Source organism: Camelina sativa, chromosome 20 (genome assembly GCF_000633955.1).
Source record: "Camelina sativa cultivar DH55 chromosome 20, Cs, whole genome shotgun sequence".
Taxonomy (NCBI): domain Eukaryota; kingdom Viridiplantae; phylum Streptophyta; class Magnoliopsida; order Brassicales; family Brassicaceae; genus Camelina; species Camelina sativa.
In genome coordinates this window covers 9,115,081-9,127,122 of record NC_025704.1, presented here as the reverse complement: position 1 = coordinate 9,127,122, position 12,042 = coordinate 9,115,081, and the positions used below count along the sequence as shown (strand labels likewise).

At 33.3% G+C, this 12,042-nt stretch overlaps 2 protein-coding genes across 2 annotated transcripts; both read left to right on the top strand.

The window, feature by feature from the left end:
* On the top strand, window positions 1,512-3,238 carry LOC104770155 (probable aquaporin SIP1-2). The gene is made up of 3 exons (XM_010494529.2): window positions 1,512-2,093; window positions 2,516-2,791; window positions 2,891-3,238. The coding sequence occupies exons 1-3, from the start codon at window positions 1,797-1,799 to the stop codon at window positions 3,047-3,049; spliced, it is 732 nt and encodes a 243-aa protein (XP_010492831.1). The 5' UTR covers window positions 1,512-1,796; the 3' UTR covers window positions 3,050-3,238.
* On the top strand, window positions 3,493-7,122 carry LOC104770154 (apyrase 2-like). The gene is made up of 9 exons (XM_010494528.2): window positions 3,493-4,089; window positions 4,731-4,859; window positions 4,953-5,009; window positions 5,090-5,182; window positions 5,382-5,587; window positions 5,783-5,874; window positions 6,069-6,286; window positions 6,382-6,571; window positions 6,822-7,122. Exons 1-9 carry the CDS (start codon window positions 3,766-3,768, stop codon window positions 6,932-6,934), a joined length of 1,422 nt encoding a protein of 473 aa, XP_010492830.1. The 5' UTR covers window positions 3,493-3,765; the 3' UTR covers window positions 6,935-7,122.

The window sequence follows — 12,042 nt, the reverse complement described above, 5'->3', positions numbered from 1 at the left end:
AAATCAATTATCCAATACATAGAAATCAATCAAAGCATAAAAAAACATAGTTTTAAACCAAAATAAAACCGAAAATTTCATTCATCCTCTTTAAGGAGATCGGAAGTCTCTAGGGAGTCATCATTCTCATGATCGAAGTCTCCTTCATCATCGAGATGCACCAAGTTAGCTTCTGGGTTTTTCTTCAAACTTTCTTGATATGCATCAATAAGATGTTTGGGAGTTCTGCAGTTTCTCATCCAGTGGTTTGCCATACCATATCGGTGACAACCTGATTTTGCCTTAGCTTGTGGCTTGGAGATACCACGGCCTCTACTACCGCGTCTGCGGCTGGCTTGGCCTCCTCGACCACCACGTCCTCTGCCACCACGGCCACGACCGTAGTGTCTCTCTTTTATTATTGTTAGCTTTTGTTGGTTTAAATCCATGCATGCAAGACAACAAAATCTAAGGAATAAAGCTCTTGTTGGTTTAAATCCATGCATGCAAGACAGAGAGAGAATGTAATTATTTTATTATTGTTATGAATATAGTTTAGGAATAAAGCTCTTGTGTTTCTTCTTATTGATTATGCTCGAGGTTACAAGTATATATAGTAGAGTACAAAGGCTAAAGCTTAAACCGACTAAGAACTAATGGCCGAGTAAGGCTTCGGCTAATGGGCCGAAGCTGTATGGACTGAGTATGGCCGATGGACCGAGACTCCATGGCTAATAGATGGGCCGGTCTAGTGAGTCCACTAAATTTTTCACAATAATTATTTATTTTTCTGATAATTTTATTTGTTTTTATTTGTGGTCATTCATATATCTGTGTGATGATATCGGATCCTTAATTTACTGACATTTTTTCCACTTTTCCACTTTTCCATATTTTTAGTATTAAAAATATACACAACATCAATCTTTTAGAGACAAATAAAATCTTCTAAAACATCAATCTATCAGGGATAGATTAAGTATTAGCTAATATATATATATATATATATCATTTAACGAATTTCTGCTATAACAAACTCCGATTAACCGAAAAGATAGAACAAAGAAACGAGGATCGGAGAAGAATCTTAATTTAACAAACTTAAAATTCGATTATACAAAGCTTAACCAGTTAATGATACAAAAGTTTGTTTATAATAGTTAAGCTAATTTAGTTTGTTCCGTTATCCTCGTCTTGCTTTTTTTTCCTTTGTTATTTTGTTTAACAAATCTTACTGACAGTCAAATATTCAACAAAGAAGAGTCAAATAGTACTCTGTTTTTACTATGACACTAGTATATTGGAAAAAAGGAAAAGACAACAAATTTTTGTATGTGCCCAATTCATATCGACAGGTAATATAATATGTATCTGTTCTTTATAGTGTCTTCATTCATTTGGGAATTATATACTTGTACATTAAAAAGGATAAGTGAAACAAAGCAAAGTAAGAGATAAGATTAATGGTCCAAATTAACTCATTAGATCTATATACAAACCCATTTTGGAAATAAATAGGCCCTCTCTAGTAATAAGCATAATACTCTTTTTTCTCTACAAACTTTTTATTTATCTTTTTCAAACTTTTTATTTGGGATAATCAGTAACCCGTTATCTCGAAACACTAATTTCCCCAAAAACTCTTATCAGTTAGGTGAGTCACTCATACATATCATTTTCCTTCTGCAATATAAAGAATACAATTTTGAGTGGACTAAAAAAACATCTGATTTTCAAGAAGCAAAAAACCAATATAACAACGATCTTCTTAAACCAATACGATCAAGAGAAGAAGAAGAAGAGGTACGTTACTAACGATGAGTGCGGTCAAGTCGGCGTTAGGCGATATGGTGATAACCTTTTTGTGGGTTATTCTCTCGGCGACGTTTGGGATACAGACGGCGGCGATTGTTTCCGCAGCCGGGTTTCATGGTATCACTTGGGCACCTCTGGTGATCTCAACGTTGGTTGTTTTCGTCTCCATCTCGATTTTTACTGTTATCGGAGACGTTCTTGGTGGCGCTAGCTTCAATCCTTGTGGAAACGCTGCGTTTTATACCGCCGGCGTTTCTCGAGATTCTCTCTTCTCCTTGGCCATTAGATCTCCTGCTCAGGTGTGTGGCTATGATTTAAACTTACTAGATTTTGAAACCAAACCTAGTTCTCCTTCTGTTATGACCGACCTTTAATACTTTGTGACATCTTTTCATATAAGTATTCGCTTTCGTGTGTCTTGTCGGTCTCTTCGAATTAGAATTATTTAATAAAGTTATTATCTTTACACATTGTAGTTGAATGTTCTTACATTTATTTTGGTTAGAAAAATCAACAATGTGTTGATCAACTTTTAGAGCAGGAATATCAAACTATCTTTTTTGGTTTGTTTGGCTTTTTGTGAAGTTTCTTTTGTGTGTGTCCATGCTGTGTGATGTCTTTTTGAGTAAAAAAAATTTGACATTGAGATTTTTAGATTTTAGCCCAACTGGAACCAGCTGGCATGTTTGTTTCCTTATGTGATGTTATGTTTTAATCTTAGGCAGTTGGTGCGGCAGGAGGTGCGATAACGATCATGGAGATGATACCTGAAAAGTATAGGACTATGATTGGAGGAAAGCCTTCGTATCAAGATGATGCACACATTGGAGCTATCGCCGAAGTGATTCTAAGTTTCAGTGTTACATTCTTGGTGTTACTAATAATCCTAAGAGGTCCACGAAAACTGCTCGCTAAAACTTTCTTGCTCGCTCTCGCTACCGTATCAGTGTTTGTCGTAGGATCTAACTTCACTAGACCATTCATGAATCCTGCCATTGTAAGTTCATTATCATTCATTAGCTACTTAATATATCTTGACATTTGATCTTGTTAATTATATAGTCTTTGTGGTTAATTTATATTGCAATATATGTAGGCATTTGGATGGGCATATATATACAAGTCTCACAATACATGGGACCATTTCTATGTGCATTGGGTTAGCTCCTTCACGGGAGCTATATTATCTGCGATGCTATTCCGAATTCTATTTCCGCCGCCAAGTCTGGTCCAGAAGAAACAGAAGAAAGCCTGAGGAATAGTATTTGAGTCAACATTTGTTTGTATTCGTCCTCGTACTGTAGATCGTTTGTACTTTGTAGACTTTTAATATATGTTTCTTTGCTCTCTTCGTGAATTCGTATGGACGTCACGTCATATATTTCTCCGGTTTGTACGTAATCTTTTCACTCTCGTCCGGTTTAGTATTATCGGTTTAGCTTTATCATTTATTTGGTTTGGTTGTGGTTATGTCAATCCGGTTCTAGTTTACGATCTGATATGGTTTCGAATTTCGATTCAACCGAGTTATGAAAATTTAGGGGTTGTTACTGATAAAACTATACACAGTATGACAGTAAGTATTTTGGGTTAATGTAAAAGCTCGTTGTGGGAGTTACTGTAACAAAGTTTTACGGGAGTTACCATCTCCCGCAATCGTAACCCATAACGTCTTTTGTTTGTTTGTTATCTATTTACTGAAAAATACAAAAACACAGATCTGGGAGCGAGCACACAAAGTGTTGGATCCAGGCTTTTTATACTCCAGATCAAATCCGGCGAATTCAAGCCGCCTCTTATAATCCACCGTCGAATCTGGAGCCGTTACAGGATCCGCCGCAGACCACGGCGTCATCCGGCACCGGAAACGGCAACGGCAACGGTAAGATACGCTACCGTTCGCCTTCTTCAACTGAGCTTCTGGAGTCAGGTAACCATTCTCCTACATCTGACTCTGCCGACGGAGGTAAGATGACGGCGAAGCGTGGTGGGATTGGGCGGCACGAATCTATCGCTGACAAGATCCAGCGCCACCGTGGTCTTGTGCTTGTGATTTCGGTTCCCATTGTGTTGATCGCTCTTGTTCTTCTGCTAATGCCTGGGAGATCGACTTCTGATTCCGTCGTTGAGGAGTACAATGTGCTTAATCGCAAGGGAGGTCCTAATTCGAGAGGTCCGAAGAATTACGCTGTGATTTTTGATGCTGGGAGTTCTGGTAGCCGTGTACATGTTTACTGTTTTGATCAGAACTTGGATCTTATCCCTCTCGGCAATGAACTTGAGCTCTTTCTACAGGTGTGATTCATTGTTTCCGTTTCCTACTGGATTTGACACTTTGAGTTACCATTTACCTGCACTGTTTGATAGATCTTGTGTCGTTTTCTGAGACTTGATTCAGATTCTTATGGTGCATTTGTGTTATTTAAGCTCATATGGTTGTTACTTATTAGTGTGTGGAAAGACGTGGACTGTGTTAACAGAGCTTATTCATTCATATCTGTTTGGATAGAGCTTCACTGTGATTCACTCATACTCTATCTCCTTGATCTAACAATCGCACGGGCATGTCGAAATCGTTTGAAAGAATGAGACTATAGTATGTTTTATAGTTTGTTTGTTTGACTCATAAAGAGGGTATTCAAGTTCTGTAAGTTTCTATATTTGATCCTCCTCTAGATTTTATCATAGCAATATCTTGCCTCGCCCTGAGCAGAGCTCAACTAGATAAACCGGAAGCGTATTACTTTTCTTTCAATGTATAGAATGGACATGAACTCTGTGTTTTCGGAATTAACATGAAGCTTGAACTCACCTAACTAGCATCACTTAGTTTATTGTTTCATTATATCGCAGTGGCTTGAATTTCTTGTTTAGTTTTCGCTTTATTGGTGCTTGTTGGAATTTTGGCTCTAAGCTGTTTACTGATTTGATTTCAGCTAAAACCAGGGTTGAGTGCATATCCTACTGATCCCCGGCAAGCAGCAAACTCTTTGGTGTCTCTTCTTGACAAAGCAGAAGCTTCTGTTCCTCGCGAGTTGCGTCCAAAGACACCTGTCCGAGTTGGAGTATGGAAATGAATTCTCCCCCGCATAGATAATTGAAGCTCTTTCATATTATTTTGTGAATCATCTGAAGTGATTTTCTGTATATCTTGTCAGGCAACGGCAGGTTTGAGGACGCTGGGTCATGAAGCATCTGAGAACATTTTGCAAGCGGTAATTATATTTCAATATATTATCAGTCACATTCGCTAGGTCCCTTAGCTCTTATACTTTATTATGATTTTGTTTATAAGGTTAGGGAACTCTTGAGAGATAGAAGCATGCTGAAAACTGAGGCAAATGCTGTTACTGTACTCGATGGTACTCAGGAAGGTTCTTATCAGTGGGTATGTTCTCCCACATTTGTTAGTGTTTTACGAAGAGCCATCTTTCTAATTCTTAATCATTCAATAAGAAATGTTTCACAATGGCAACTGTAATAGTTTGAAGTATAGTATGTAAAATAGTATTATATTTCAAGCTGTTGGGCACGAACCAACCTCTAATCAAGCTGGCATTTTATCTTATTTGGCTTCGACTTTGCAGGTGACAATTAACTACTTGCTAAGGAACTTAGGAAAACCATACTCAGATACGGTTGGAGTGGTTGATCTTGGAGGGGGGTCTGTTCAAATGGCATATGCTATATCTGAGGAAGATGCTGCAAGTGCACCAAAACCATTAGAAGGAGAGGATTCATATGTCAGGGAAATGTACCTTAAGGGGCGGAAGTATTTCCTCTATGTTCACAGGTTTGTCACCTCTTGTGGTTTTCTTGACTTAAAGCGTCTTTGAATTGTCTGATACTAACGACTCCCGAAGAGCCGGCAGTTATTCCTCTTCATTTGTATATGTTCTAGACTGCCATACTCATTAGATATTCTGGTCTTCTGTTCATCTATAGTCCTTAATGTGAGTTGTTGTTATTGGCTTCTTCTTGCTTGTAGTTACCTACATTACGGATTACTGGCTGCCCGAGCAGAGATTTTGAAAGTTTCTGACGATTCGGAGAACCCCTGCATCGTGACAGGCTATGATGGTGAGAGATTATTGTTTTGTGATGAGAGCATTCCAACTAGAGTTGTCTGCATTATATTCTCATCATATGACACATGTTTTCATTATTGCCATTATCTTCTCGATCCTTTGCAAGAAAATCTCTGGATATGCAATTGCGTTTAAGAATATTGGATCAATATCTCGGTTTCTTCTAACATACTTTATTCACTGTAGGTAAGTACAAGTATGGAGGAAAAGAATTTAAAGGCACTGCTTCACCATCTGGTGCGAGTCTTGATGAATGCCGAAGGATAACCATCAACGCACTAAAAGTGAATGATACATTGTGTACCCACATGAAATGCACATTCGGTGGAGTTTGGAATGGTGGTCGAGGTGGTGGCCAAAAGAATATGTTTGTTGCTTCATTTTTCTTTGACCGTGCTGCTGAGGTAATTGAACTAAAAACACTGTTTCTCAAGGCTTTCACACACAACCTGTAATTTTTTTTGTTAAACGCGGTACAATTGGTTGGTATTTGACACAGGCTGGATTTGTTGACCCAAAGCAACCGGTTGCTACAGTTCGTCCCAAGGACTTTGAGAAAGCAGCAAAGAAAGCTTGTAGTATGAATCTGGAAGAGGGAAAATCAAAGTTCCCGCTTGTGGAGGAAGATAATTTGCCTTACTTGTGCATGGATCTTGTTTACCAATACACTCTGCTCATTGATGGATTCGGTTAGTATCTCCTTTAAAACTCATAAAAACAACAATCCAATTTCAACGGTCAATAGAATCTAAAAAATTTAGTTTAGGTTTAGTATATATGATTACACCAAAAAACATAAAGAAACGAAGTTACGAATAAATTTAGGTTTAGGATGGTCTGGTCCTGCAGTACAAGTTTCAAGTATTTTTATTTATAATTACTAAGTATTTGTTTCATTTTTGTCTATTGTTGCTTTTCTTGTGGTCTAAAACAAAACAGGATTGGAGCCATCGCAGACAATAACATTAGTGAAAAAGGTAAAATACGGAGAACACGCCGTGGAAGCCGCGTGGCCATTAGGTAGCGCCATCGAGGCCGTATCCTCACTGTGAGGAGCATTTTGGGAATTAGACAAAAACCTTAATTCTTTTGATTTCTCCCAAAGCTTTTTCTTCTTTACCTCAATTTTTATCATCCTTAAAGCAACTTATCATTTTTATTATAATAATCGTATTTAGAGAAAATGGTTTTTTTTTTTTTTGGCTTATACAGTATTAATATACATATCTACCTTTTTTCAGATCTTTGATTCTTCTTTGTAAAATAGCGTAACCTTATTTTGTCTCGATTTGTTATATTTTTATGAAAAGATTGCAACATTCTTTTTTTTTTTTAGTTCGTGTATTTGGTCATGAAATTATATTTTCCAGAACAAATCATGAGTTTAATTTGTTATTTTTGTCTCTAGCATTTTTTTTTTTTTTGGATATGGGAACAACACAGATGATATTTCAGTTTCGTCTAATAATAAAAAAATAACTATCATAAAAATATTACAGTTTCGCATGTTTATGTTTTCAGTTAAATAATTGTGAAAAGGACGTCTGTTGTGATTGTGGTGTTTCGTGAATCCACGTGGTGATTGCACTCCAATTATTGTCTCCCCGCTCTTGTCCCTCGAAAGATAGGCAATTACTTGCACACAACAAATGGTGATTCATCCTTTTATTTGGCTTTTTAAAAAAAATATTATATATATATATATATAAGTTTCATAAAAATTTTAAACTGTTTTTAAATATTGTGTCACGAAGTAATCTAATTAATCGACCAAATAGTAAAAAAAAAAAAAAAAAAGTTTGGTTGGCGAAAGAAATATACCTTTCAAAAATATGAAATCTACGTAGCAAGTTTTCTTTTTTTCATACGTAGCATGTTTTTTAAACTTATTATATGTCACTTTAATCACTGTCATTTTAACCTTATATATGAAATACACGAAGATTTCAACCTTTGTAATAATAAGATAGGTTAAACAAAAAAATATAGGTAAAAGGTATTCAGAAGAATTACAAAATAATACTCAATGGTCTTTTGTATTTTGTATGGCCTGAGACTGAGAAGGCACATATATCCTACTCTGTTAAAAAAAAACATTATGAACACTGAAGAATGATGTTGCTCCAAATTCCAAAACCATTCTGAATTTCTGATAGAACCAGCTTAAAAAAGCCATGCATGTATTATTGCTTCTGAGTTCTGAAACAGTTTGGATTTTTTCTTCCCGAAAATTACACAAAAACAAAAATAAATAAGTCGTTTACCTTTTCTGAATTTAAACAAAATTTTCTTTGCAAAGGTTTATTTAATCGCCCTATCAAAAATAGACTTTCACCATTTACAAAAGTCGTTTTGATTTTTTTTTTTCTCTAGACATATTAAAGATATATATATATATATATATTTATTTATTTTTATTTCTTACCGTCTTACAGACTTGAAAAACTAGTTTGGGTTTTTCACTCATAAATCTACCATGTTTACATATAGAAAACTTCTAAAAACCAAATTTCGGTTTGTAAAGAAAATTTAGCACGTTAATTATGATCCCATATATAAGCTACATGGCGACGGATTTAATTTTTAGAACAAAAGGCAGCATACTGGGTTCATGACCTAAGTTCAAAGTTTGAAGTGTTTTTTGGATTAGGATTACATAGCGAGGAAATTTATAATATTTTCAGTATATAATGAACGTACGTATTATATGATATCATGTGCAAATTAAATATTAATCATTGGTTAAATCACATGATATAAAAAGAAAATCGGGATTCAAAAATTTACGTAAGAAAAGGGGGGCATATTTTCAAGCTTCATGGTGAAGCTAAGTTTTATTTTTCAATGAATTATTGGGGCATCATTTGAATTTTAAGAAATAGAATAAAGCAAACCCAATAATATTAATTTGTCCATAAAAATGACGACATATAACACATTTATTTTCAACGAAGAATCTTAAGGGTTACCTTTCACATATTGAAAAGACTTATCCTTGATGAAATGATAATCAATCTCTAGTTTTGTTCAGTAGTTTGATTATGGTGACAACAAACGTTTCAGAGATTAATGATTAATCTTATGTAGAAGATTATATTGATATGAAAGTTTTTTGTATATTAAAACAAAAATGAAATTGAATCATTGGAGTTAGACTAAAGAGACGATTGTTTCTTCCTACGTAGAACAAATCTGAGTTTGAACCTAATTATAATAAAAGGAAAAAGAAGAAAATAACCTTTTTAGGGATTATTCGATGAACACGCATGAATAAGTATCAGGTTTTGATTGGTGAGCTAAATAGTTTATAGATGTGACACTTACTTATTATGATCCATGCATTAGCTAAAATAATTGAACTGTGGAAATATCATCCTCTCTTTACTCATTTTGTTTAACATATTTTGGTGTAGATGCACACAACACACTTGGATTTGTATCATTTGCTAAAATCTTTTTTTTTTTTTTTGATCAAACTATCATTCGCTGAAATAAGTTTGATTTCCATGCTTATTCCTTTGTATGTCCACATATGTGCATGTGTGACGTTTAAATACATGTATTGTTGATGATTAGTTGTCTTGCAATGGGGGAGCAATTAATTACACCGAAGATCAAATAAGTCGTTTTCTAATTAAGGTTAATCACGAATTAATTTGAGTGATATAAGACTTTGATCAACTAATTAAATGAAAATGATCGAAATTGACAATATATATTTAATACACTGTCAAAAATATGACAAAATTTCCGCGTAAACTATTATGTTTATGTCATAGCTTTCTGACAGCGTTCATTCTATTATGAATTCTCATTTTTATTGTAAACAAATATATATAGCCATATAATAAAAGTATATAAGCATATATATCAGAAAATTGTGTTACGTAAACACTTTTGGATTACCCTTTTAAAATTTTAGGTATGTAAGTTTATGAAAATATAATTGTCTTAGTCTAGTCTTATAATCAAAATCATATTGATAGTATTTTTAACGGTCGATGCTAGTAAGTTGTAAGTAACAATTTTGGACGTGCTAATTGTTTGGTTTATTAAAACAAAAATATGATGAGAGGCTTTATACCCCTAATTGGGTATGATGATCTTTACGGCATAAATCTTATGCTATTGTTTGCACGTATAAACTCATTTTAATTAACTAAATATATACGTGTTAAGGACACAATGAATACACGCGTACATGTATACTTCTTAAACGCATGTTGCTACTTAAATCATATTTTTTCAACCATACGATATGCGTATGTGATCATAATGATTTTGGATAAAAATTTCCTCAATCGACATACAATATGCATATTAATTTGGATTTATGAGATGTCATATCGAAGAAGAGATTTACAAGCATATCGAACCATTTCAAAAGATTCTTTTATCAATAACATACAATATGCATATTTGATTTTACGAGATGTCATATCAAAAATATTATCACAAACAACTTAACTACAAATCAAATTCAGTTTAATATTGTTTAGAATGACGAAATATATGAAATCATGAAGATTATGACAATTATACACATAAAGCATGATAGGGCTCAAATTTATTTTGCGAATAGTTTATTTTCTTTCTGAATTCAAAATAAGTGATTTAACGTATTTAACATACTTTAAATAAACAAATTCTAAAAACAGTTAACTTCTTCGCCACTCAGGATAAATTTAGAATGAATGATATATTAACCAATAGTTATTATTCAATGATGTTAAAACAACAAAATCTGATGATCTATAACACTAGACGACGTATACAACGAGTTTTACGGAAAGATCAAAGATGAACAAAATAGTTAAAATAAATGTGATCCACTGGCAGAAGATCTTAATTGTGTGGTCTATATAACATAAATTATTCCTTCTGTTTACATTATTTTAGGATTATTTGTGTGTTTTAAAACAAGTATTGTTTAACTTTTTAATGTAAAAATTGGTATAAAAATCCCAATTTAACCTTAAGTATATTATAAATAGAAGAAATTCATTTGAATTGAAAGAGTATCAGATACTAAATTTTAACATGTTCTTTAATTGTATGAAATCAAAACTACATTTATCAGATATTTATTGTGAAACAAAGAGTAATACTAACTATCAGAATATAATGATTTATTGCAGCACTTAATTTGAAATATTTTTTTAAAAAATGTAAAACTACAGTTAATATGAAACAGAGAGGATATATACTTTATCATGTCTATATTATTCCAAACATTAAGAATTTCAAATGTATATATACGAATGTGAATGTATACACATACATACGTAGGAATATGGTGAGGTGGAACATGTATGACAGAATAGTCTAGTCTATATAAGCCGCTAACTAGCAGCAAAGCCCTCGAAGGAAAAAAGTTGGCAAATTGACTTTCAAAATTTACAAATCTAATTTTCCAAACTAATTGATAAGATAATCGTTAATTGTATGTTAAATAATCGTTTAACAATATTATCTTTTTTGTTCTTCTTCTCCAAATGACGCAAGACTGCCCATCATATTGAATGTTCTAGTGAATATACAGATGGGATTACTAAAAAACTACTCTAATGTTTAAAATACAACTGTCAACATTTTTAGATTTGAACCATTTAATTAAATGTATCTTCATCCACAATTTATTAGATAATAAGATAAATATGTATACTAGCTGACTATAATACACATAAACATCTAAAAAATGCATCTAAATTATTTTGTCTCAAAGATAAATACAGCCTCAATGGCTCAATATAAGAAAAACAAATTTAAAAGAGAAAGTTATATATAAGTTAAGACATATAATTATTCTGAAAACAAATAAGTTAATAACGTATGCTAATGTTGTGTTTGATATGAGTATTTTTCACGGAAAAAAAAACATACGATCATAGACGAGCAGAAAAAAAAAATCAAAACACAACACATTTCTACGATACATTTTTTTTGTATAATACGTTGGTACGTAATAACACTAACAGTAACAGTAACTTTGTTACAATATTTGATATGCACGATGAAAGTAATCTCACTAAATTCACGAAAATGAATAGAACTAAAAAAATAGAAACGACGTATAGAACTACAATATCATTCATATCCGCGCACAACATAATATTGGTAGTTATTTACACCGTAATTAACTATCTTATTTATCTTATCT